Raw genomic sequence first — 25,082 nt, 5'->3', positions numbered from 1 at the left:
TGCCCATAAAACTTAACGATTTGTTAAGATCTGCAATTCCAGTTTTAACAAGCTGCCGCGGTAAAACGTTTATTTTTAGTTGAAAAGGTAAAACATCAGCTGGGCCCACTTTGCTGCCTTCCTTCTGCTTCCCCCCCCCCCCAATTTCCTTCCCCTCATGCCAGTCTTGGGCATGGCCAGGGAGACAGCATGGATGCACCCTACCTGGCATGAGCACCCAAAGGGGAGCAGCACCACCTGACTCAGGGGGAAGAACTCTTATGGCACAGTCATCCCTGGCCTAGGGATCCCTAAAACCAGGTGGCCCTTATGGCATCAATGCCCTCTCTAGAACAGATGCCCCTGCTCCCATTTCTTGGCACAGACTCTGGTCCTGCTGGACACTGGAGAAATCAAATGGTGGCATTTCTGGGATTGGAAATTGGGATCTGCTGACTGCCAGGGATCTCAATTCTCCCCAGCACTGAGGGGGACTCCCAGTGGTCCTTCCAGCCCATGGGGAGGGGGAAGAAGGGAGGGCACTGGGGAGGGAGAAGTGACTTTGCCCGCTGCCAGCCATTCACTTAAGTCAGCAGGAGGTGATTTGTTGTTGAAAGGGAAGAATTAATTAGCTGGTGGTAGCCTGCTCGGTGACCTCAAGCCCTAATGAGGCTGTGGTTGAGGGTGATGGGAGGTGGCGGAGAGCGGGAGAGGAGCAGGAAGAGGGCAAGGAGAAGCAGCAGGGGGAGGCTTGTGTTTCTAAACCAAATGAGCATTGAGCTGCTGGATGCTGGGCCCACACCAACTACCCCAGCAACTTTCAACCAGAGGCTCCATGAAGGGAAATCACCATGTCCAGGCTTCAGCCACCGGGGATAGGAGCCGGCAGCCAGAATTTGGGTTTCCCACACCTGAGCCCAAACTAAATCCTCTGCTCAGGACCCTCCCCTCCCCGTCCGACCCTGACCCAGTGATTCCTTGCAGGTGGCTCCAGACTCCTAAATCCCAGACACTGCTGAGCACAAAAAGGAGAGGCATCCAACAGTGGGTGCCCCACCATTGCCCCCAGGATGGCATAAGAACTGTCACTGGCATTATTTTTCCAGCCTTACTGACTCCCATGCCCATTGCCTGTGCCAGCTATTTCAGACATTTAACTCCCTCCTCAAACTCCTGTCTTCCCGCCCCCGCCCCCCTACATCTCTTGCCCCTAATGACCTGGCCGTGCACTTCATTGATAAAATTGAAACCATCTGGCATGATCTCCCTAAAATTTCTCCTGCTCCTCTCCAGTCCCTTCCTCCTCCTGCCCCCTCTTCAACTCTCATCGTTCCCAGCAGTATGACCAGAGGAGATCTACCACCTTTTGTCAAAAATCTACCCCCTCCACCTGTGCCTAGGACTCCATCCCTTCGCACCTTCTCATCGAACACTTGCCCTCTCCCTTCTTCCCTCCCCGAATGCCATCTTCAACCGTAAGCTTTCCAGTGGCTTCTTCCCCACTGCTTTCAAACATGCTCATGTCTCCCCATCCTAAAAAATCCCTACCTTGACCCCGCGTCTCCCTCTGGTTATTGGCCCATCTCCCTCCTACCCTTCCTCTCTAAACTTCTTGAGCGAGTTGTCCACACCACTGCCTCCATTTCCTTTCCTCCAATTTTCTCCTTGATCCCCTCCAAACTGGCTTCTGCCCCTTTCACACCACGGAAACTGCCCTCTCTAAGGTAACAAATGACCTCTTTTATGCCAAATCAATGACTTCTACTCCATCCTAATCGTCCTTGAACGCTCAGTTGCCTTTGACACTGTGGACCACCCCCTTCTCTTGAGAACTTTATTTAACCTTGGCTTCACTGACACTGTCCTCTCCTGGTTCTCCTCTTATCATTCTAGCTGCTCCTTCTCAGTCTCTTTTGCAGGCTCCTCCTCTGACTCCCACCCTCTAACTGTGGGGGTACCTCACGGTTCAGGTTTGGATCCCTTTCTATACTCCATCTCCACCCACTCCTTTGGAAAACTCATTCACTCCCATGGCTTCAACTACCATCTCTGTCTGGATGATTCCCAAATCTACCTCTCCAGTCCTGACCCCTCTCCTTCTCTGCAATCTTGTATATCTTCCTGCCTTCGGGACATCTCTACTTGGATGTCCCACCGATGTCTCAAACCTAACATGTCCCAAACAGAACTCCTCTCCTTTCTACTCCAACCTTGTCCTCCTGAGTCTTTTCCATCACTGTAGACAACACCACTATCCTCTTTCTCCCAAGCCCGTAACCTTGGCTTTATCCTCGACTCCTCTCTCTCATTCAATCCACGTATTCATTCTGTCACTAAATCCTGTCAGTTCTATCTTCATAACATCCCTAAAATCCATCCTTCTCCATCCAAACTGCTATTATGCTGATCCAAGCACTTACCTTACCCCACCTTGACTACTGCATCAGCCCCCTTGCTGACCTTTCTGACTCCTGTCTCTCCCTCCAGTCCATTCTTCACTTTGCTACCCAGATCATTTTTCTAAAATAACATTCAGTCCACTTCTCCCCCCTCCTCAAGAACCTCCAATGGTTGCCCATCCATCTCCACATCAAACAGAACCTTACCATTGGCTTTAAAGCACTCAATCAGCTTGTACCCTCCTATCTTACCTACCTGATTTCTTAATACAGCCCAGCGAATATAATTCACTCTACTAACGGTTACCTGCTCACTGTACCTCGCTCTCATCTGTCTTGCCTCCAACTTCTTGTCCATGTTCTCCTTCTGGAATGGAACTCCCCCCACCCCTTCATGTACCACAGACCATCACTATTCCCTCCTTTAAAGTCTTATTAAAATCACATCTCCTCCAAGAGGCCTTCCCCGATGAAGCCCTCATTTTCCCTACCCCCTCTCCCTTCTGCACTGTCCGTGCACTTGGATCTGTACCCTTTAAGCACTTGACAGACACCTCTCCCTCAGCCCCACAGCACATATATAATTTCTTTTAATGTCTATCTCCCCCTCTAAACTGTAAGCTCCTATGGGCAGGGAATGCGTCTACCAACTCTGTTGTACCGTATTCTCTCGAATGCTTAGTACAGTGCTCTGCATACAGTAAGCCCTCAACAAATACCATTGATTGATTGACCCTTCACTTTCCAATAAGCCACTCAGCAGTGAGTGTAAAAACTATACCAAATAAATGGCCCCCCAACTTTGAGATCTCATGTCAGGGGAAAACTGAAATTGAACCCTCACATATAAACTGTGGGAATTATGAGAGTCTATTGTACTCTTCCCAAGCACTTAGTACTTAGTACAGTGTTCCACATACAGTAAGCACTCCATCAATACTACGACTGAATTGATCGATTAAATGAGGAGGGTTTGACTTCAGGGCACCAGAGGGCAAGTCTAGGTTAAATACCAGCTAGAAGAATTGCAGATACAAACTAATCAGGTTGGATGCAATCCCTGTGTGGGGCTCACAGTGTTAAAACCCATTCTATAGATAACGGAGGCACTGAGAAGTGAAATGACTTACCCAAGTTCATCCAGCAGACAAGTGGCGGAGCTGGGTTTAGAACCCAGGTCCTTCTGACTCCAAGGCCTGTGCTCTATCCACTAGGCCATGTTTCTTCCCTCATAGTAGTACTCCTACCAACTAGGTAGCTATCAGAAAGGGAGCTAAATTAGGAGTTGTCCCTCCATCCTCGCCAGTCCCAGCTGCTACTAGGGCCCCTGAATGGGGCTGTGGAGGGGGTGGGGGGGGGGGTATTCAGCAGCCAGGCTGGGGACAGGTGACTCACCGGAATTGAGTTGGTCCACCTCATTGGACAGGGAAGAGGTCTCGGGAATGCTGGGGGGTCCAAGGGCCAGAACAGAGGGGTTCTCCATGTGGTTTCCAGCTGCTTTGGTTTCCAAGGGTGCTGCAGTGCTGCCTCTCCCGCTGCCCCACTTCCTCTTAGGGGCCACCCTCGCCTTCTGGAAGTATCGTCCATTGAGCCCTTTGTAGCGGCCTCGCCTGGTGGTCTCGGGGCTCCCTGGGGCAGCTGTGGTGGTCCCTGGTTTGCTGGGGTCAACTGTTTCCATGCCCAACCCCCCGGTGACTCCCAGGGCTCCCTCTGGCAGGGATGTTGGGAAACCCTCTGGGCCTGGGCTACCCAGACCTCCAGAGCTGTTGCTCAGGGTTGACTCCCTGGCCCTGGGCCCGGCCACTTCCGTGATAGCAGCAGGGACCCAGAGCTGGGTGGGCCCCAGACCCTTAGGGACAGACGAGCCCCCTTCTGAGATGGTAGTGGAGCCGGGACCCTGAGGTTCCTGGGATGTGGCTTCGGGAGGTGGATGTAGAGTGCTGTCTCTCCACCTGGGGGTCTGGTCCACCATATTCTGCCACTGATCTTCCTCCAGTTCAGGATCCGGCACCAAGGATGTGATCCCAGCTGTCTCGGCCCTATCTGCAAGAGACGCAGGGGTCCCGCTCCCTGCACCCATCCCCAACCTGGCCTGGTAGGGGTCCAGCAAGTGGCCTTCTTCCACCTGGGCCATCCCCGAGGGGGTGGCAGTCGTCGGCTGCAGCTGCTCGTCCTCAGGGTGCGGTGGGGCCAAGAGGCGGGGCTTCAGGGTCGGGTGTTCCTGTCCCGTCCCATCCCGGGAGTCACCGGAGACCAAGAGATCGTCCCCGTCGGGGCCCGGGAGCCCTCCGGGGGATGGGGCGGGGCCGTGTTCCTGTAGAATGTTCTCCAGGCTCAGAATGGGCAACTCCTCTGGCTGGGATCCAGCCCCTGGGGCCCAGGCGGGATGCTCCGGGAGCTGAGTCGGGGGAGCCAAGTAGTGGGCTGCAGGAGAGAGGCAGAACTGGTGTCAGGAGCGGCGGGCCAGAACAGCTCCCAAAGACACCAGGGACTTAGGGCAGAAGGAGGGAGGAAGCCCCAGATACTTCTGGTCCAGACTGGCCAGGGAGGGGGGAGAGAAGATTTCAAGGTTTGGGATCACCTCCCGAGGAGCCAACTGGCTGGCCAATAGACCCACTGACAGATGAAAGGGTAATTTCAACTTATTACTCATTCCTCCTGTGACCAGTAATGGGGAATTATTAGAAACTATCGGCACGGCGCAGTCACCCTGCAGGCTGTGGGAGCTGCTGATAAGGCCCCAATCGAGGTGAGATTAGCGCGGACCATTAAACAGGAGCCACGGGTGTCCCCTGATCCCTGGACTTGGAAAAAGAGGTGGAAGGGTCTCTGGACCAAAGACCCTGGGAGGAAAGCATGAGGGGGCAGGAGAAGCCAAACCCTTCCTCCCCTTACCTCTGTAACAGTAAGCATCGAACTTCAAGGAGGGTTCCGGGAAGCCTGTTCGGTTAGGGAACTGGTACAGGGTCCTCACTCCGGGTTCCTCCCCACCACACTTCTTCCGTGGAGTCTGGATGGGGTAACGCACGCTGCCATCGGCCAGCCAGCCTGGGTCACACTGATCCAACCCCTCCTGCCAGGCTAGGTAGAGTTGGCCAACGGTCGCCAGAGTGGCGCCCTGGCTCTGGCAGTGAGCCCGGGCCCCGGAGAGGGTCAGCCGGCGGGGGTGGGACACGTAGAACACTTCGCCTGCAAGGAGGGAGGAGACAAAGCCTGGATGAGAGTCGCTCTATCCCCCAAACCTCCAAAGAGGACAGGGCCATCGAAGAGGTGTTTGGGATACATATAATTTTTTTATGGTATTTGTTAAGCGCTTACTATGTGCCAGGCACTGCTCTAAGCCCTGGGCTGGATACCAACTAATCAGGATGGACATTGTCCCTGTCCCATATGGTGCTCCCAGTCTTAATCCCCATTTTTACAGATGAGGTAACAGAGGCCCAGAGAAGTGAAGTGACTTGCCAAAGGTCGCACAGCTGACAGGTGACAGTACTGGAATTAGAACCCAGGTCCTCTGGGGACTCCAAGGCCCATGCTCTTTTCAGTTGGCCATTCTGCTTCTTTTTTATGATATGTAAGCATTTACTATGTGTCAAATACTGTTCTAAGGACTGGGATTCTGAAAAATTAATTAGGTTGGACATGGTTCCTGTCCCCCATGGGACTCACAGTCTAAGTAGGAGAGAGAACCGATATTTAATCCCCATTTTACAGTAGAGGAAACTGAGGCACAAAGAATTTAAGTGACTTGCCCAAGGTCACACAGCAAGCAATTGGCAGAGCATATTGTCTATTTCTAATAATGACCCCTTAAATTTGTAGAGCACTTTGATTTTTCCAGAACATCTTCACATCACTTAGTTCATTTTTTTCTCGCAACATCCCTGTAAAGTGGGCATTATAATTCCTATTCTACAAAGGAGGAAAATTAGGCCCAGAGAGTTTCAGTGATTTGCCTGTGTCCCCACAGCAGGCCAGTGACTAGAAATCAGCTCTCCTGATACTTCGATCACCTGATACCCAAGAATAAGGCTTTTGCCCCAGACCTTGAGTACTTCCAAACTTCCCCTTTCTGGCCTGGAACTCCCTCCCCCTTCACATCTGACAGATTACCCCTCTCCCCACCTTGAAAACCCTCCTCAAATCACATCTCCTCCAAGAGGCCTTCCCCAAGCCCTCATCTTCCCTACTCCCTCTCCTTTCTGCGTCACCCTCGCACTTGAATCTTTACCCTTCCAGCACTCGATATTCACCCCCACCCTCAGCCCCGCAGCACTTGTGTACATAGCCATAATTTATTTTAATGCCTGTCTCCCCCTCTAGACTGTAAGGTCCTTGAGGGCTGGGAAAATATCTACCAACTCTGTTGTATTGTCCTCTCCCAAGCGCATAGTAACAGGGCTCTGCACAAAGTAAACGCTCGATAAATACCACTGATTGATTGATTGGTAAAAGAGCCATAGGCTGGGCTGATGCTTAGGAACCCGGTCGAGAGGAACAGAGGGAAGAGAGTCACCGAGGGTGGGAGAGTGGGAGACTTTAGGGCGTGGCTGGGCTGCACAGATTGAGTACACAGGACTTGCCTTTCAGTTCCCGAGCGAAGCAATAAACATCATAGCGCTCCTGGGGGTCCCGCAGACCATAACTCCGGACCCCGGGTAGGCTGTTGCGGTCTCCATAGCAACCAGGCCTGGACAGAGTGATGGGGTACCTGGGGGGAAGAGGCAGAAGAAATGGGGAAGCGTTGCCCAGTGAGGATCAGGGCTCCTTCCCTTTCCCCTGACACCAAGGACAATGGGCAGGGGAACAAGGGGAGATGCAGCCAGTGCTTTACGGCAGCGGCCAGGTGCTAAACCACTCCCTGGAGAAGCCATGGTGGGCTGAGGGAGAGTCAAGGCAGAGGTGAAGGAGCCTCACCCCAAGAAGTCACATAGACCATCCCCCTGCCTCTAAGCCTCCCAGCCCCAGGGGCTGATCCTCCCCAGAGCTCTAAAACCCTAGATGTGACCTGAAGTCCCATCCCAGCTCACCTGACAGTGTGATCGGAGAGCCAGCCCGCATCACAGTTGTCATACCCGTCCTCGAAGGCAGCCTGCAGGTGGCCGGGGGTGGCGATGACGGCCGAGCTGCGACGGCAGGCGTCCTGGGCCGCAGGGAAACTCAGCGTGTAGCGGTTGCTGGCAGCTCGGTAGTGAAAGACCACACCTGGCGAGGGGTGAGGGGAGGGTGGTGCAGAGGGGTGGACGTCATGGGAGGGAAGATGGGTCAGGGAAGCAGGAAGAATGCTGCTGGGGGGAGGGGAGGTGACCAAAAGTCCCCAACCCTGGATGGCCCTTCCCTAGGGCTCACTGCTCCCACCCAAACTCCATATTGATATCTTGCGCCCCATAGGGCAAGATCTTGCCCATAGGCCATCTTGCTCATCTTGCTCATCTTGCCCACAGGCCAGTGCGAGAAGCACACAGGAACACACTCAGCAAAATACCCCCTCTGCTTACACCCCTCTCCCCTAGTTCAGGGCTTCCTTTCTCCAACTAACCAATCAGAGGAAGAGCTGGGGGAAATGGAGGAGGGGGATATTCAAGTTGACCCGATCCATCAGTTTGACTCTGCCTGGAGGCAGGCCTCAGATCTAGTCCCTCCCTGGAAGCTCCCCTTGGCCCCCCACCTCCCCGCCACCATCAAAAATCCCATACTCATATTACTGGAGCCCTAGAGAAGCCGAAATGCTGGGGAGAGTGAGTCTGGGAAATGGGGAGAGAGGGAAGGGGCGGGACCGAGAGCCTGTTCCCCAGCAGGCCCCAGTCAAGCTTCAAGAGATGGAGCGGAGAGCCAGGCAGAGGGAAGGTGATGGTGGGAGATGTGGCATGGTGGGGGTTTTTCAAATGTTCCTCTGAAAAACTCAGAGACCATTTCAGTGTTGAAGAAGTCCAGGTCTCTGGGCAAAAAGTAAAATGGCAAAAAAAAAAAAAAATCCCCAGCAGCATCAGGCTAAATAAAAGATCAAAGTCAGAGATGGGCAAAGCAGAGCCCGTGGAGGATGGGGAGGATAGTGAAGGGCAGCAGCAGCCTAGCCCCAGCCACCTGGAACCCTAGTACAGGTGATCTCTCCTGGAATCTCAAGGCTCGCTGACATTTCTACCCACCCTGTGAAGGCCTGAAACCTGACTCACTCATGTCCTCCCCGCTCTTGGTCTGGGCCTTGGTGACAGAGAGAGAAGCTGGAGTGAACTTCCCCCCAAAGAAATCTCATCACTTCCTACATAAAAGCACATATCAGTCTTTTGGAGCAACCTTAAAATAACACACTTTTGTGGGATGGGGGTAGGTGTGTGTGGGAGTGCACACCTGGTCTTTGGGACCAGGCCTCCGTTAGCACACCACAGTGTGTCATGCTACCCCTACTCCAACAACTGAGGAATAAAGCTTCCCGAGGACCCCTCATCTTCCCCCCATCCAGCCCCAGTGTACTCCCCTCTCCCTCCCTCCTCTCCCCTGTGCCCCTGAGCCATCTCACTGGCCTGCCAATCGCAGGAGAAGGGAGACGTTGGCAAGGAAACCGACTTGGGCTGCCGACTTTCAGAGGATTATTATAAATAATGAGAGGAAAAGAGGGATTTTAACAGCTGCTCAGCACACCCAGAGAGCACCGCTCCCTCCCCCTCCAAGGCTCCAGCCCCTCTCTGGGCAACTCAAATAAAGGGTGGGGGGACAGCTGGTGGGCACAGCTTCCGCTTCCCCCTCCCCCCTCCCAGATGAGGGTTTCTTCCTGTGATGCGGGCACCCACGGTGGGAGGAAGGACTGGAGGAGCTGGGGGAAAAAGATGCAACACCTCCAGCCCACCAGAGCCCAGACCAGAGAGAGTGACTGATGGAGAGGCAGATAGCAAGACAGGAGAGACAGATCTGGGGGGAAAGATGAGCCAGAGAGACGGAACCAGAAAAAATAATCCATCCCACCCATTCACCCCTTCCCACTCTCTGAGGGCCCTGGTCCCCACTTTCCTCCCACCCACCAAGAAGCCTGGAAAATATCAACTTGTCCACTCAGCTCAGGCAAGTCATGCTTTAAGCCAGGTGAGTGGTCTAAAATCTGACTTAGTGGCCGTCCCTGGGAGTGGAGGGTGGCGGATGGGGGTGGGGAGCGGGTGGGAGGGAGGGAGTCAAACATTTGGGAGGACTGGTCAATTTCTTCTGTCTATTTTAACCCCCCTTTCCCTCTGGACTGACCGGTCACTTCCAAGGGCAGCAGGTCTTGCTCATCGTCAATGCCAGCCACCACCTCGCAACGGTAGAGCCCCGTGTCGCTTGCCCGCAGGGGCCCCAGCACCAGGGTGGCGTTGGTGCGGTTCTGGGGATAGCCAGGCAGGCTCACCCGGCCCTGGTAGCCCCGCACCACCTTCACCACCTTCTCCTTGGCCACCAGGATGGGCACCTCCACCTTCTGCCCTGACGCTGAGCGCACTTTGGTCCACTTGACCCTGGGTGGGTCGTGGGAGGTGTTTGGGCCCAGCGAGGTGGGGGAGCGGAGGAGGAAGAGGCAGGGCAGAGCAACCATCTCGGCCAGCCCGGCCCGCAGTGCCTGATGCTGCACCTTGTTGATGTGGATTACCTTCCCGGCGTCCTGGGAGCCTGAAAAGCAAAGGGGAGAAGGCGGATGAGCGGAGACAGCGCGGCCACCGGGGGCGCCTTCTGGGGCCAGACCCAGAGATCCCACTCCAGTCAGGGCTAAAGTGGGGCCGAAGGAGTGACTCTCCCGTGAAAGGGTGAATTTGGATGCCCAGGGACAAACCCCTTGGAGTTGTCCCCGAGGCCACATATGCTCCTGATTGGCTGTCTGAATGTTCTCAGGATGGGCCTGTCTCTCTGCTGGTGGGTCAGGGGGTGGAGTCCCTCCGGGTTCCTCCCCAACCTGGTCTGCTCTGGTCAGGTACCCAGCTGGGATTTTCCAAGGTTCAGGCTTGACTGGAAACATACCCTCACAATTGCGTAACTCTCCTTGCTCGCTCTCCCCCTCCTCCGCCAGAGGGTGCCCGGCCGGAGCCCGGAAAGACCCTGAGAATTCTGGGGATTCACACCTCTCCAGAGCCAACCAGATAGGTACAGGTCTGGCAAACAGCCACCACCTCCCCACTCACCCAGGTGAATCATGATTGAGAGTGGAGTGAATGTAAAGAATGTGAGGCCTGGGACTGGGAAATCCTTGGTCTTCATTTTCAAGGTCGCTTTATCTTGACCCAGAAGGTTATTTAGGCATTCCCCCCCAACCCCATCTCAAATCGGCCATGTAGACAAGGATCCAACAAGTCAGAGCCCAGAAGTGAATGAGTGGCCTGTTGAGACCCTGGTATAAATAAACATGCCTTTCCTTGGCCCTCCCTGAGTCGTCAGACCCTTTGTGATTGCTCAGCTGGACATCAAAGAAGACTGCACAGGTCCATGAGGACATGGGCAGGTTGGACCTGGACCCCCTGACCACAGAGCTCCTGAAGTTTGAAAAGTACCTAGCTTGGGGGAAGGCGTTCCAGCTGTTTGGCTCATTATCCCAATTTCTCTTTTCCCAGACAGGAAGCCTCCACAGAGCTCAGCCTGAAGGCCACCCTCCTCCTCAAAGTCCCTCTCCCTAATGAGAGACTAGACCGTGAGCCCGTTGTTGGGTAGGGATTGTCTCCATCTGTTGCCAAATTGTACTTTCCAAGTGCTTAGTACAGTGCTCTGCACATAGTAAGCGCTCAGTAAATACGATCAAACGAACGAATAACCCGGAATCCTAGGCCGAAGAAGAGGCACCCGAGGTGGCAGGTCTCTGTGCCCTAGAGGCTACTGGGATGTGCGCCGGGATGGGGCTTAGAGTTGGGTGAGGAGGAGGCTAAAGGGGCAGAAAGTGGGCAACACACCAACTCTGCTCTTCCTGGCACCTGCTTCCCCTTTCCCCCAACCCACCCCTTGGACCCGACCCAGATGTCTTGTGAGACCAGAAGGAAGTGCTTAAAGCTGAAACTTGACCAGAAGGTGAGGGGAGAGCTCTCTGTGGGGCTTGAAGGCCCTTCATTCTTCTCTCAGTTTGACCCTAAGCAGGGACTGGGATTGTGAGGGAGGAGGAGACTGTTGAGTGCTCCCCTTGGTCTCCCTGAAAAGGGAACCCCCCTTTCATTCCTGTTCCAGAGCCACCAAGTCCTCAAGGCTCATTCTCCACTCCCTGGGGAGCTTTATGTTCCATAGGCTTCGGGTCAACCCAGCATCTGGTTTCCTGTAGGACCATGCAGCCCCAAACCCCCATCCTCTCCCAGTTTAAGACTTCCTTATCTCAACCAAGGAGACCACCTCACAATACACGGTGGTGGGAGAGATAGCAGGTGTCAAGGGCAGAGGCAGGATTGGAGTAGGAGCAGATCCAGATATACTCCCGCGGTCTCCGGAGGCCTGTGGGGACTCGGAGCTGGCACCCAGAGTGCTCCCCGTGGTGGGAGAATGAGCAGAAACTTGATCCTGCTCCCCAAATCCCTCCCGCGTGGGCAGGGCCCCCACCCCTGCACAGCCATGGCCGGAGTCCGGTCTCCTTTCCCTCCACATCCTCCTGCCCTCTCCCTCTCTCCCCGCCACGGCATGGCAACAGCAGCCAGCCCCATGACCAGCAGGACAGCAGCGCCTTGACTCTCACGGGATGGCCCGCCGTTCACCCCTTCCCAACAGAGAAGTAGCAAGAGGTGAGAGGAGAGGAGACAGCTGCCCAGCTGAGAGGGTGACAAGTGTGGCCACGGGCACAGACACTCACGAGGCCCAAGGTATCCTGGCACCCCAACCCTAGGGCCAGGTAGTGGGGAGCACATGTGAGGCATCCCTACCACATCAGCAGCCCCCCATGTCGCTGATGAACAGCAAGGAAAAGGAATTGTGGTGTGAGAGGGAGGGGAAGAGAGCAAGGAAAAGAGGGTTTCACTACAGGCATGGAAAAAACACAGCACAGCCCTGGTCTATCCTGTCCCAGAGTGCTAGACTGGAAGCTCCTTGAAGGCAGGGATCATGTCTACTAATCTACTGTCCTTTCTCCAGTGCTTAATGCAGTGCTCTGCACAGAGTAGGTGCTCAATAAATATTACTGATTGCTGCCTCTATGCCCCCTGAGCCTCTGAGGCGCAGAGCCCAGTTGGTGTCACCCCCAGGTATCACCAGCCCTCCTGAGTCGGCTCTCTGGGGCACATAGACGTACAGTTGAATCCTGGATGCAGGGTCCGGGACAGACACATTTGTTATTTTTAATTACACAAACTTCAGGGAGGAAAAAAAAAAAATCAGGCAATGGAGGGACTTTCGAGTGTTTTCTCAGTTCCTCTCTCGCTGACTCTGCGTGGTAATAAATCACCCGGCGCTCTCCCTGGGAATGTGTTTTTCTGCTCAGATTGCTCTTCCTCCATCACGCGGCCGTGCCGGAGGGTTATTGATGGGCTCCTGAGCCTCACAGGGGCTGCCACCCGGCTTTGCAATCGTGGGGTTTGCTCTCACCGCCAGGTGTCTTGCCTGCCCTGCTCCATGGGATTCAGGGCCTTATGCTGGCTGGCCCAAGGGACCCTCATGTCCTAGAGCCCACGGGGGAGAGGGCGGCCGGGTGGGGAGAGCAAGCTGGGACAACAGTTTCTTCACCTGCCACCCCCTGGTGTTTGCCCACCCAAATGGGAAGTGGGGGTGGCAGGCAGATAGGAGTATTCTGGGGAAGAGGCCAGGATGGGGCAAAGCTGAGCTAAAAGAAGAGCTGATTTAGTCACAAGGAAGGCCATGGCATCTCCATCCTGGGAGATCTTTAGGAAAGGAAGAATCACCCATCCAACCCGAAGGTGGAGGAGGCACACAGGAGAAGCTGGTGATTTGGGCAAGTGGGATGGAGGGGAGGGTGGGGGCAGGGAGGGCAGGGACAGGGAGGGGGATTAGCCTGTGGGCCCTGCCCCCTCCCTGCTTCCCTCAGGGCAGTGGGCAGCAGCAGGACTCGGTCCCATCCATCAACGATCTGCCATCGAAGGAGTGGACTTCAACTGCTGCAGAAGGGACTTGGGTTAGACCTGAGAAAGGCCTGGATCCTGACCATCGGGGTTGCGAGACCCTGGAGGGTATTACCCAGGGCAGCCGTGGGGTCTCTTCTCTGGAGGCAGGGGGATGGATCAGATGACGGCTGGAAGATTGCACGATCCATGTCTCTCCTCCACTGTGCCAGCTAGCCCTCTTCCCTGGTCTCCCTCTTGCCAGTGCCCTCTGGCATCTCTGGGCCCAAGGTAGCGCTTCCCCAGGCTCCGGAAACCAGAAAATCCCAATGGCTTTGGGGGAAGCATCACCGCTGCGGAAATCACAGTCAAAAAATACAAACTAGAAAATCGGGGTCAGATGTGGCTCCAGCAACGCTTCTAATTATGCAAAACCCTAACCGGCTCTGATCCCCACCCCTCCCCAAATGACCCGCAAGTAGCTGACTCACTTGCTCAAGACAATTGCCCGAGTGGCTTATCCCTCCACGGAGAGGTGAATTCACAGAATGAGGAAGAGGAATCAAAGAGGGGAGCAGGGGTGGTGGGTGGGGGTGAGGGGTGGGGGTGCGGGGGTGGGGGACCAGGATAAACAGTTCACATGGACTGAAAACCTGGAGCCCTGCCTGGCACAGATGGGGTCAGGCCAGGTCACGGCCTAGAGGCCGGAGCATGCACATCGCTCTTGCGGCACTTTGGCTTCCCTTGCAAGGAATGGAAAACCAGCCTTAGGAGAAAGGCTAGAGAATTTTGCGGTGTATATCTTGGAGAAGAGAAAACTTGCAGCTGGGGAGGGGGGGAGGCTTTACAAGGAGGAGTCCATTGACCAGTTATTCTCCTTTGAACAACGAACAAGGGGGGGACTGGCTTAAATGTGTGAGAGAGAGAGAGAGAGAGAGAACTCGTTGGGTTAGACTGAAGGAAGAACCTTCAGTCTATTTAGGGGATTAGACTCTGGAGCAGGTTTCCCAGGGAGACTTCCAACTTTCCATCGCTGGGGAGTTTGAAACACAAATCAGACAGCCTTCTGTCCTGGAGGGTTTAGGCTCTCCTCTGCCCAGAGGCAGGGGGCTGGACCCAATGACCTATTGGGGTCCCTTCCAGCCCTGGGATTCTCCGATTACGTACCTTCTGGATAATGGGAGAATCAGCTCAACGGGGAACGTGATTTGACGTACAGACCAGGCCGGGGCGTGAGGCCTGAAGGGTTGGGGCCGGGGTCTGCCGGTCCCCATTCCGCCCTGCCTTGTAGGACGGTCTTGGTGAAGGGCCCCTCCGGAACTCCCAGACATGTTCCTCACCTCACCCCCGGAAGGCGAGAGCCGGGAGGGGGTGCGCTTCTTCCCATTTCGCAGGTGGGAAAACTGAGGCCCAGAAAGGTTAAGTGACTTGCTCGAGGACAAACACACGCTCAGTTGCAAAGCCAGAGGCAGGCCTCCCTCCCCACTCCAGTCTGGTGCTCCTTCCACGGGTCCGCTCTGTCACCTGGGCCGAGGGGCTCACACTTAAAGGCCAGCTGCAATAGGCCTCCTTTTCCACAGGTCTTCCTAAGGGTTTTTACCTTGACCGAGCCTATGCCCTGAACGTTACTGTGGCTCTTACCTTGACCGAGTGCCTGCCTTGGATGCACTATCCCGGGAAAAGCTGCAGGAGGCGGGGGCTCAGGGAAGCCACTCCTGGCCCCTCATCCGCCCTCATCCGCTGAAAGTCCCGGGCCCAGCTAGCACTCCCGCCCGTGGCATGTGCCCCACGCTCCCACACTATCAATCTCCCATAATTACCCTCTTTGTGTGCTGCCTCTCACCAACACACACATGCACACCAGACTGGGCTCTGCTCTCTTAACAACTTTCATCCAGGAGGCCACGGGTAATAAATAACCGTCTCACCATTCTCTCCTCATTATAGCTGCTCCGGGCCTGGGCCTGGAGCCGGATTGTCCACTTTTCAACGCTATTAAGGCTCGGTCCCCGTCATTACATCACCCTGCCCGTTTACCCCAGGAGAGAGGCTGCTCACTTCTCAGAGTGCAGGCCGCTGGGCGCCGGGAGCGGAGAGGGGAGCATGTTTTATTTATATTCCTTTCCATGCGGTGGTGGCTGTCGAGCCCTGAGGACTTGTCAAGAGCTTGATAGATGCGTCGCTCGGTTTAAAGAGGGTTTGAAGGTGGCGTGGGGTCCCCCTCAGACGTGCCACAGGGTCAAACCCTCCCCCCCACAAGCCGGTGCCCCCAGGACCAGAGTGTCGTGCCCTAGGGAGACGGGAACGACAAGTCAATAAACGGTCCGCTGGCCGTTTCCCTCCCAGAGGTCCCGGCTCTGGTCTGGTTCAGCCCAAACACCCTTCATTTGGAGCCGCGAGGGGTCTGGTGTGAGGACTTTGCTGGGAGGTTGGGGGAAGGGGGACGGGGGTCCCACGGGTAGCAGACCCCAGGGGTCTGGGTGGATCGGGCCCATCCGATGACACCAGCCAGCTCGGAACCCGTCAGGGACCTGAGTCTCTTTTCTGTGGGCCCTCAGGGCCGTCCCTGCCTCCTCTTGGCCTCCTCGGCCCCCACCTGGGGCTCCGCTTGTTGGACCCTCCGGGGAGCTCCAGGTTCCACCCGTCCTGATCCCGGGCGGGCAGGCCCAGCGCCGCTGCTGTCCGAAGGCCTTGGGAAACAAGCGTGGAGTGTGAGCTGGTGGTCAGGGTGGAGGGCAGTGGTGACGAGAACGCTCTATCCAGAGTCTCCAGTTCCTGAAGACCAGGGGCCGGCCGTCTGGGCCCCGGCCCCATGCCGGTGAGCTCTCCTGAGCGCTTCTCTTCGGGTCGGGCTCTGGTAAATCTTCAACGGGGCGAACTCTTTCCCAAAGAAACAGCTGGATCCAGATACTGCACGGGGGTGGGGAGGGGGGAGCAGGAAGGGGCCCCGCAGAGCAACCCCACAATAACCAGGCCGACCGCAACGTCCCCCTGGCTGGTATCAACCCTACAGTAACAACCCCCGGCCTTGCGGAGGCCGTGAGCAGCCCTTACGGAAATTAACCCAGGTGGATCTGAAGGAGGAGGAGAGAAACAAGCAGAAAGGAGACTGTGTGGTGGCTGCACCCGGGGAGGGGGAGTATCTCTATGGATGTTAACTAACTTCTTCTCCCATCTTCCCCTTGGCAGTTTGGGGCTTGAGTGGGCAGGGGTTGGAAGGGTGTGGAGGCCTGGTTTTGTTCTCAGCTTTGCCAGGAGGCCCAGAGAGGGGGCAGGGATTGCCTGAGGTCACACGGTAGAGGAGGGGTTGAGACAGGAGTGGGACCCAGGAATCCCGGCCCCCAGGGCACCCTATGCCCCAAGCAATCCAGGTGTCCTGGGTGTCTGGCAGGGGGAGGGGTAGAAACTCCAACTCCAGGAATCAAAGGAGGCTAACCTGGATGGCTATGGAAGAGCAGGAAATAGGGTCTCTCCTGCCCCCCACTTTCACCCTCCAAGCCCCAAATAGGTACCAAGCTGAGAAGGCAATGTCCTGGCTGGAGGCACAGAGGACAACTCCCCAGGGCTATGGCTAGCCACAAAGACAGGGACTCGTCCTCCATCCGGCCACCAGCCAGCCATCGGTCGGTCAGAGGATGCCCAAGACAGCCGAAAGGAAAAGCCTCCAGGTTCCAAGGGTGAGCAGCGATGCCCTTGGGTTCAGGAGCCCTCAGTGCAGCTAGGGTGGGCAACCTGGGACAAGATGGAGGGGGTTCCCCTGGCTAGCAAAGGGTAGAGGGCAACTCCTCTTCCAGTCCAGCTCTTCCGGCCCCAGCTACTCCTATTCAAATGTCTCTGCCCACTGCTCCTCCCTCCCCGAGGGCTACAGGGTAAGGGCTTTGGTCCCGTTGGTCCCCAGCCAGTTTATCCAGGGAGAGGGGCAAATCTGATGCTAAGGTGGGGCGAGAATGTGAGGTCCGGGGACCTGGAGATTGGGGCTTGATACTCGGAGGGAAAGGGACCTAATGCCCAGCCAGTGGGTCTAGGGTAGGGACCAGAGGCAGCCCAGGTGAGAGGCAGGCCTGGGAGGAGTCTCTGGTGCCAGTTTGAGGGCACACGGGAAGGCCTGGCCGTGCCAGTCACAGGGCAGGCAGCCGGCAGCCCCATGTTCGGCTCACATTGGCACACGTCTGGACTAACGAGCTGGCTGACAGATGCCACCAGCCATGCACCTTCTGCAGACAGATGGGAAAAACCGGGATTGCCCCCAGACGGAGAGGAGCAGATTCAGCCACATGACATGCACACAGCCTGGCTCTGGTGGGGGGAGGGGCGGGGAGGGACAGCGGAGGGACAGGCACAGGGCAAGGGCCACAACCCTGGGCCCTCTGGAGCTCGGAAATCGAGACAGTTGTCACCGAGGTGCCTGAGATTGAGGAACATTCCTGCCCGCTCTGCCCATTGGCATGCAGCCAAATTCAAGGTGCCCCTGGGCTGGGGAAGCCTGGGCTGCTTGAGTCTCCATCCAACACCTGGCCTTGGAGCTCTGATTGAAAACCACCCAACCAGTGTCCAGAGATGGGGGGATATGGGACGGCGGGGAGGAGCGGAAGCAGGAGACCCCTCTGTGGCCCTCCAAACTGCCCCACATATACCCCGTCACTGCAATAACAAATCCCATGCTCCAGGGGCTTCCACCGAGCCCGATCCGTGAGTGTGAAAGAGTGAGGTGGATTGTCCGTGCATTTGCATTGAATTTGCATGTCATTTACATCTCCTACAAAGACTCTGCTGCTCATTCTCCAACCCATTCCAAGTTAAACCATCATCCTTGTTACGGTTTTTTTGTCTCGATTTCTCTCTGCCTCAGCCCTCCCGCCCCCTTGTCAAACTAGATCCTCTCAACCAGTCAAGCTGGAGGGGGATTCAGAGCTAGGGACGGAGAGAGGGGCGGGAGGGTAAGAGCTCAGACTCGTCTCACCTGGAGCAACCCACAGAAGCCCTCCTCTCCCTGGTGCCCAGCCCACAGTGGAGAAGCGGGGAGAGGAAGGGCTTGGGAAGAGCAAACAGTGTCCCCTGACTTACCCTGCCCAGAGACTGCAAGGAGCAGCAGTTGGAGGAGCAGACCTCTGGTGGCTTGGCCCAAGAGGTTCCCCATCCTTAACCTGAAACAAAAGAGAGAAGGGTGGGTTTTTTTCGGGGGGAAGACAAATCCGCTCTTGATTCCTGTTTGTTTAGTGACTGCACCGCCTCATAAATCACCTTTCAGCGCCTCTCAGGCCTAAGTGACATCCAACCTTCCCCAATGAATAATGTAGAGGAAATGGCCTAGAGGGTAATATTAACTCCACTTAGGAAGATTGCTTTAAACGGGGAGAATTTAATTCCGCTGCTGGTGTGAAGCCTTCTCCAGAGCTCAATAAACGGAAGTGGGAGCCAGAGGAGGGTGGGGAAAAAGGAAAACCTAAGAAACCGGATAGGAATTGGGGGTGGAGAAGGCTGGGTTGGAGGGAAGGCTGGCATCCAGGCACTGATGCCGCGGAAGGATGGCGCAAGGACCTTTGGCTCCCTCCAGCTGGCAGCAGGTGCACTATTTGGGCAACTGGGCACCTTTGGCAGCTGGGTTTGATGGTCTGATCCCAGACGTGATTTCTGGTCCCAGTAATGATGATGATGATGATAATAATAATACTGGCATTTGCTCAACGCACTGTACTAAGCGCGGCGATCTGATACATTGCGATCAGATCAGACACAGTTCCTGCCTCACATGGGGCTCACAGTCTAAGGGGGAGGGAGAACAGGTATTTCATTCTCCCATTTGACAGAGGAGGAAAGTGAGGCCCAGTGAAGTGATTTGCCCAAGGTTAAACAGCAGGCAAGTCCATTCATTCATTCATTTATTCATTCATTCGTATTTATTGAGCACTTACTTTGGGCGGAGCACTATACTAAGCGCTTGGAATGTACAATTCGGGATTGGAGCCCAGGTCTCCTGACTCCCAGGCCTGTGTTGATTCTGCTTAACTATGTTGCTGGTCCTAAGAGGCCTGTGGGGTGGGAGTGGGGAGTGGGGGGTGGGGAGGGCCCCTGCACTGAAGGTAGGAGGTTTTAAACTGTGTGAAGCAGCCTGAAGGAATAGCTGAAAACTCTTTAAACCTCAGTAGTGAGGGCTAAGTGCCCAGAGTGGAGTAAGAGTTGGGTGGGACAGGGGTGCCGTCTCCTTCAGGATGTTATGGGTGGGAGTGGGCAGTGGCAGGAGCAGGGAAAGAGTGGGAGTGAGGAAAGATGGACAGGAACACAGTCCTGCCCCAGGGCCGGAAGCACTAGGCTTGAGGAGGGATGTGATAGGGATGGGCACAGGTCAAGCATGAGGGATGATGTGGGGTGAAATGTAATTCTGGGAGCAGCATGGCCAGTGGGGATGCCCTCCTTCAGGAAATTCCAAGGCCCCATAGAAAGGCCCCATGTAGAAGAGCCCCAAAGGGAGACCTAACCGGGTATGGGGAGCCCCATAGGGGCTTCCCCCGTGTGAGGCGGGCCATGCCCAGCACTGAGCTCACAGTGGGGAAGACAGGCGAGGGAAAGGTGGTCCTACCCCAAACCCCACACACCTCGCACCCCTGCCCTGCCTCCTTCCTTCCTATCTGACCCCCTATTCCAAATCCAGGGTTCTCCTACAGGGGCTCTGGGGCCATCTCCCTGGGCTCCGGCTGCCCCTCCTCATGGGGCTTTGGCCTGTCACTACCACTCTGTCATCTCAGGCGGTTCCCAATTAATTCTGCTTCCAGGCTGCCTAGACACAGGCTTTGCTCTGAAAAAGTAATTGCAGAGGTTGGTGGTGGTCTTTCTGCCACGGTGGGATAATTGGATCAAATTCTATCTTCCCGACGGCAATCAGGGATTTCAACAAGCCTATTTCTTTCTCTCTCCCTTCCTCTTTTCCCCTCCCTCCTTCTCTCCCTCCCTCCCACTCTCCCCTATTTTCCTGTTTCCCAGTTCTCATGGATTTGGGGCAGGTCTCACAGCAGTAGCCACAGCTTTCCTTCCCTGGCCTGGGTTCACCTCCAGGTAACGTGGAGTCCTGGGTACAGGGATTCATCCCAGTCCCTTCCCTCAGGAAGAGGTTTTGGTCCGTGAATCCAGCCCAGTGAGGCAGATTCATTTAGAAAATGCAAAAGATGAATGTCCCTCCCTCCCCCAGTGGAAAGTCTGGGTTCTAGTTTCCAGCTAAACCCCAGAGACAGGGAAGGGGGTCTGGAGGGAATCTGGAGGGGATGGAGCGGGGGGGCAAGGCAGCCTCTGCCTGAAAAAAGTGTCTACCTGGTTAGGTGGGCCCTGGGGAAGACCAGAGTCCTCAAGATTAAAATGTCTTTAAGACTCACAGTGCTGCGCTGAACACCCCAGAGTCCTAGCCCCTGTCTCCCAGGAGATCCACTTGAGTGAGACAAAATGGACAGTACGTGACCTTCTCTGCTTCTGGGGTTGTTGGTGGAAGCTAGGAGAAGAGAAGACCAGGACAGCCAGAAAGTGAATATATCTCCCCTGCCCGCTCCCACACTGAAGGAGCATGGCATAGTGGATAGAGCATGGGCCTGGGAGTCAAAAGGTCATGGGTTCTCATCCCGGCTCTGCCACGTGTCTGTTGTGTGACCTTGGGCGAGTTACTTAACTTCTCTGTGCCTCAGTTATCTCATCTGTAAAATGGGGATTAAGACTGTGAGCCCCACATGGGACAACCTGATTAGCTCGTACCTACCCAGTGCTTAGAACAGTGCTTGGCACAAAGTAAGTGCTTAACAAAAACCATAATCATCATCATCCCAAACACTCTCTCTCTCAGAGAGATGGTGAGGGGAATTTTCATAGACTCACGGATTCTTCAGGCTGGATAGATCTACAAGAGATCATCCAGTCCAGTTCCCTGATCCCAGACATATGGGATTCTGCTCTTTTCTTGAAGCCACTTGGGGAGAAGAGCCCACCTAGATCTCCTCCATTCCAGAGTCTGACGGTCCCAAGGCTAATGCTGCCCAACCCTGAGAGTGATTCCCCTCTCCCTGCTTTGCCTCACAGCACTGTCTCCCAGCCTGCCTGGGCCCCTCAAGGGTGTGTGTGTGTGTATGTGCATGTTCCACAATTGGGGGGCTCTCTTTCTCCCACCAGTCCCTTAGCCTGTCTCCCCCATCTCTCCGCCCAGAGGTGCCAACTCACTGAGGACTCTGCCTGGGGAGTACTGAAGCATGACCTGTCACTCCATTCAGGAGATGGATATGCCCTTGACACATGGCTGAAGCTGTACTTCCATAGGGCTCACCAGCAAGTCTGGGCGATGGGGGTGGGTCGGGGGAGGAGGAGAGACAGAAGGCACCCTCGGGTGGGGATCTTGGATGCACCAGATGAAGAGTCTACACCTTCAGCTTCCCTCCCACTGAGCTCCCCCCCCCCCCCAGCAGAGCCACTTAAAAGCACAGAATCTGGGACCCTGGATGCTTAAAAAGGAAGAGCCATTCAGGGTGAAGGTATAAGCTGCCCCAACCCCTGGCTCTCACCCTCACCTCCCTGCCTCCAATTTTCATCCCATCTCCCTTTTCCTGAGCTCCCAGTTCCCACAGGTTCGCTGGATGGAGCAGAAGTCACTAGGGAGGGCTACTGAGTTTGAGTCCAGAGTCAATGGTTATTCTGCTGTGTGGCTTCAGGAAAATCACTTAGCCTCTGTGGGTGGCTGAAGCGATCACACTGAATTACTCCTCTGGGTTGCCCATGAGGTTTGGCAAGGTCTCCTGAGATAAAGACTGCATCCTACCCCGTACCTGCCTGGCCAAATCGTTCTGCTGCAGGGATCTTCTGCTGGGGCTAGGGAGGGGGGATGGTGTCAGTTGAGCTACCACTACTATCAACAATCCAAGTGTGAGTCCCACTGAAAGCAGAAAAGGTGGCCCCAGAAATAACTCCATGGCCAGTGTGTCTAAAGGACAGTGGTCTCCAGGAACACATCAGCCCCTTGAAGGCTGTTCTGCTTGGAGGACTGCACGTGGCAGGGGCTCTGTAAACCCTAACAACCCCCAGTGGCTATACTGGATCCTAAATTATCCAACCTACAGAAGAAAAGGCTGAGAGAAAGCTTAATTCTCTCTCCCAGCTGATACTTATCCAGTGGACAGAGAACAGCAGAGAACAGCAAAGGAACTAGTCTGCCATCGCAGCAGGAGGAATTCCGGTTAGACCTAAGGAAGAACTTGTCAGACAGGCGTGTTGGAAACCGGATTAGATTAAAGAATGAGGGTGGTCTCGGGAGCCCCTTCTCCCAGAGGTAACGGTAAAGACTTTTACCTGCCTGGAGTGGGGTGGGGTAGTAGGGTCCTGCCCAGAGACGGGGCTTGGATAAAATCTCCTAAACCATGTGACATAATAGGACCGTCTCTAGCTTAATGGGGGAAATATGGGAGCTGTAGATATATCTAGCCATATCCTTCCTCCTGGGTCAGATAGAGCCATATATCACAGAGAAATTGTTACAGTGTACAGAAGCACAAGCAGGGCCATCTATCCCAGCAGCTAGAGAAGCAGGGTGAAATCATGTGAGGGTTTGGCCCAGCTCAGCATGAGAAGTAAAGTGGCCTAGTGGGAAGAGCACGGGTCTGGGAGTCAGAGGAGCTGGGTTCTCATCCCTGTTCTGTCGATTGCTTGCTGTGTGATCTCGAGCAAGTCGCTTCATTTCTCTAGGCCTCAGTTTCCTCAAACTGTAAAATAGGGAGTCAATCCCTGTACTCCCTCCTACTTCAAACATGAGCCCCGTGTGGGACAAAGACTGTGTCTGACCCGATTAACTTGTATCTACCCCAGTGCTTAGAATGGTGCTTGACCCATAGTAAGAGTTGAACAAATATAATAATGATAATAATAATACAGCAGATGATAGCCCAGACCTCATTTCCTCCCTCTTCTAACACCACCCCCAATTTAAACTTCTCTCCCCCACTTCCAACCCCGCTCTGTCACCTGCCATCCCAGAAAACAGAGAGCCTAGGGCATCCCCCAGCCTCTCCCGAATCCCCACCTGCAGCCAAAGAGAAGCACTTTGTTTTTCTCTCAACTCAGAGGAGGCCACCCTCTGAAATAGCAGCTTCGTGCAACACCGGCTAAGTAGAGCCCAGAAGAGAGGAGAGGCAGCTGCAGGGAGGGGCTGTCGGAGGGGGAGAAGGGAAGAGAGGAGAGGGAAAAGAAGAAGAGAGCGAAAGAGAAGAAAGGGGAAGGGAAGGAAGAAGAAGAGACTAGGTGAGGAGGAAAGGGAACGGAGGCTTTCCCTGTTGAGCGAACCTGTGGAGTGGAGTGGAACAGATGAAGGCTCCAGTTATGCCCTCTCACCATCCCAGGAGCACCCCCTTCCCTGCTTTTTTGTGTTCTCCCTCCCTACTACTTTTAGCTGGTGGCTGAGGTGGAGAAAAAAGCGAAGATACTCGGTAAGGACTGGGAGGAAGCCTGTTCCTGGAACAGCCTACCCAGTAGGGCCCCTCAGTGTCCAAAGAGGAGCCCCACTGCTTTTCCCAGTGGTTCCAGTGGCTCTACCCTAACCGGATCAAGAGGAATGAGAAAGGCCCTGGTACAGCTTCAGAGATCTCCAATCCATCACCTCTCCCCTCTGGTTGTCTACTGGTGATGCTTGGAACCAAGGAAGAATATGACAGAAGGGAAGTAGCATGGCCTAGTGGATAGAACGTGGGCCTGGGAGGCAGAAGGACCTGGGTTCTCAACCTGGCTCCGCCACTTTTCTGTTTTGTGACCTTGGGCAAGTCACTTCACTTCTCCGTGCCTCAGTTACCTCATCTGTAAAATGAGGATTAATATTGTGAGCCTCAACTGGGACAGGGACTGTGTCCGAGCTGATTAGCTTGAATCTACCCCAGTGCTTAGAACAGTGCTTGACACATAGTAAGCGCTTAACAAATACCATCATTACTAACAAGTCGGTCCAAGGGGCTGAGAGATTCCATGGCCAGATACCTGTTCTCTCCCCTCCTCTGCTCTCCTCTCCTTTCCTCTCCAGTCAGCTTCTCTTCTCTCTCTTCCTCTCTCTCGACTCCTCCCCACTCTCTTTCTCTCTCTCTTTTCCCTCCCTCCCTCCCTTTCCAGGGAGCATAATGAAAGGGGTGATAATTTGAATAATTCAACCGAGAAAAGAAAATCCAGATCGTCAAACAAGGCCATGCGAGGGTGTGGCTGTGGGATCTGGAGTCAAAGGCTGTTAGATGGGAGAGGGGGAGGGCGGAGGCCAAATCCGAGCCCCAGCTTCAGAAGCTCAATGCAAGCATTTTAAAGAGCTGCCAGACTTGTGGATCGAGGCCGGATCCTGAAGGTCGGGGGGCTAAGTGGTGAGTGGGATGGGGGCTCAGGTGTCTAAATCAGAGGCGGCCGACTCGCCTCTGCCTTGAGATCGGAATTCCCGAGTCCCGAGAGGGGCTCGGCCCAGACAGGGTGTCTATTTCCTGTCAGTCCCCATGTCCCGGGGCCCTCCCCTTCTCCCACTGAGCCCCAGCCAGGCTCCAGGAGTGATGGGCTGGGAAGCCCAGTTGATTCCAGGTCCCCCTTCCCCCCACACACCCCAAAAAAGAGGGGCTGTAGAGGCAAGTCAAGGGCTCCAGCCCTTTGGGCTCGGGGTAATGAAGAAAGGGGGTGAGAGATGTGCGGTAGAAAGGCAGCTCTTTGTCAGGGAAACAAAGGATCGGGGAGGGGGCGAGAGCCGCATGGCACC

At 55.1% G+C, this 25,082-nt stretch overlaps 1 protein-coding gene across 4 annotated transcripts in view; it reads right to left on the bottom strand.

Moving 5' to 3' along the window:
- NCAN (neurocan) overlaps positions 1–25,082 on the bottom strand; it is a 95,224-nt gene that overhangs the window by 54,636 nt on the left and 15,506 nt on the right. Inside the window, exons 1-7 of one of the 4 annotated variants that reach the window (XM_029051708.1) lie at positions 18,416–18,497; positions 13,488–13,704; positions 9,609–10,010; positions 7,409–7,583; positions 6,962–7,089; positions 5,274–5,567; positions 3,774–4,802 (exon numbers count right to left, since the gene is read on the bottom strand). In XM_029051708.1, the coding sequence (XP_028907541.1) occupies positions 3,774–4,802; positions 5,274–5,567; positions 6,962–7,089; positions 7,409–7,583; positions 9,609–10,010; positions 13,488–13,563 (2,104 nt within the window). In that variant the 5' untranslated portion in view covers positions 13,564–13,704; positions 18,416–18,497. Of the gene's footprint in view, positions 1–3,773; positions 4,803–5,273; positions 5,568–6,961; positions 7,090–7,408; positions 7,584–9,608; positions 10,011–13,487; positions 13,705–15,409; positions 18,377–18,415; positions 18,498–25,082 lie in introns of those variants that run through there. The other 3 variants (XM_029051709.1, XM_029051710.2, XM_029051712.2) reach the window with 3 other exon arrangements.

This window comes from Ornithorhynchus anatinus, chromosome X1, assembly GCF_004115215.2.
Source record: "Ornithorhynchus anatinus isolate Pmale09 chromosome X1, mOrnAna1.pri.v4, whole genome shotgun sequence".
NCBI lineage: Eukaryota > Metazoa > Chordata > Mammalia > Monotremata > Ornithorhynchidae > Ornithorhynchus > Ornithorhynchus anatinus.
Note: the sequence above shows the minus strand (reverse complement) of the source record. Positions and strands in the feature narration are given on the sequence as shown.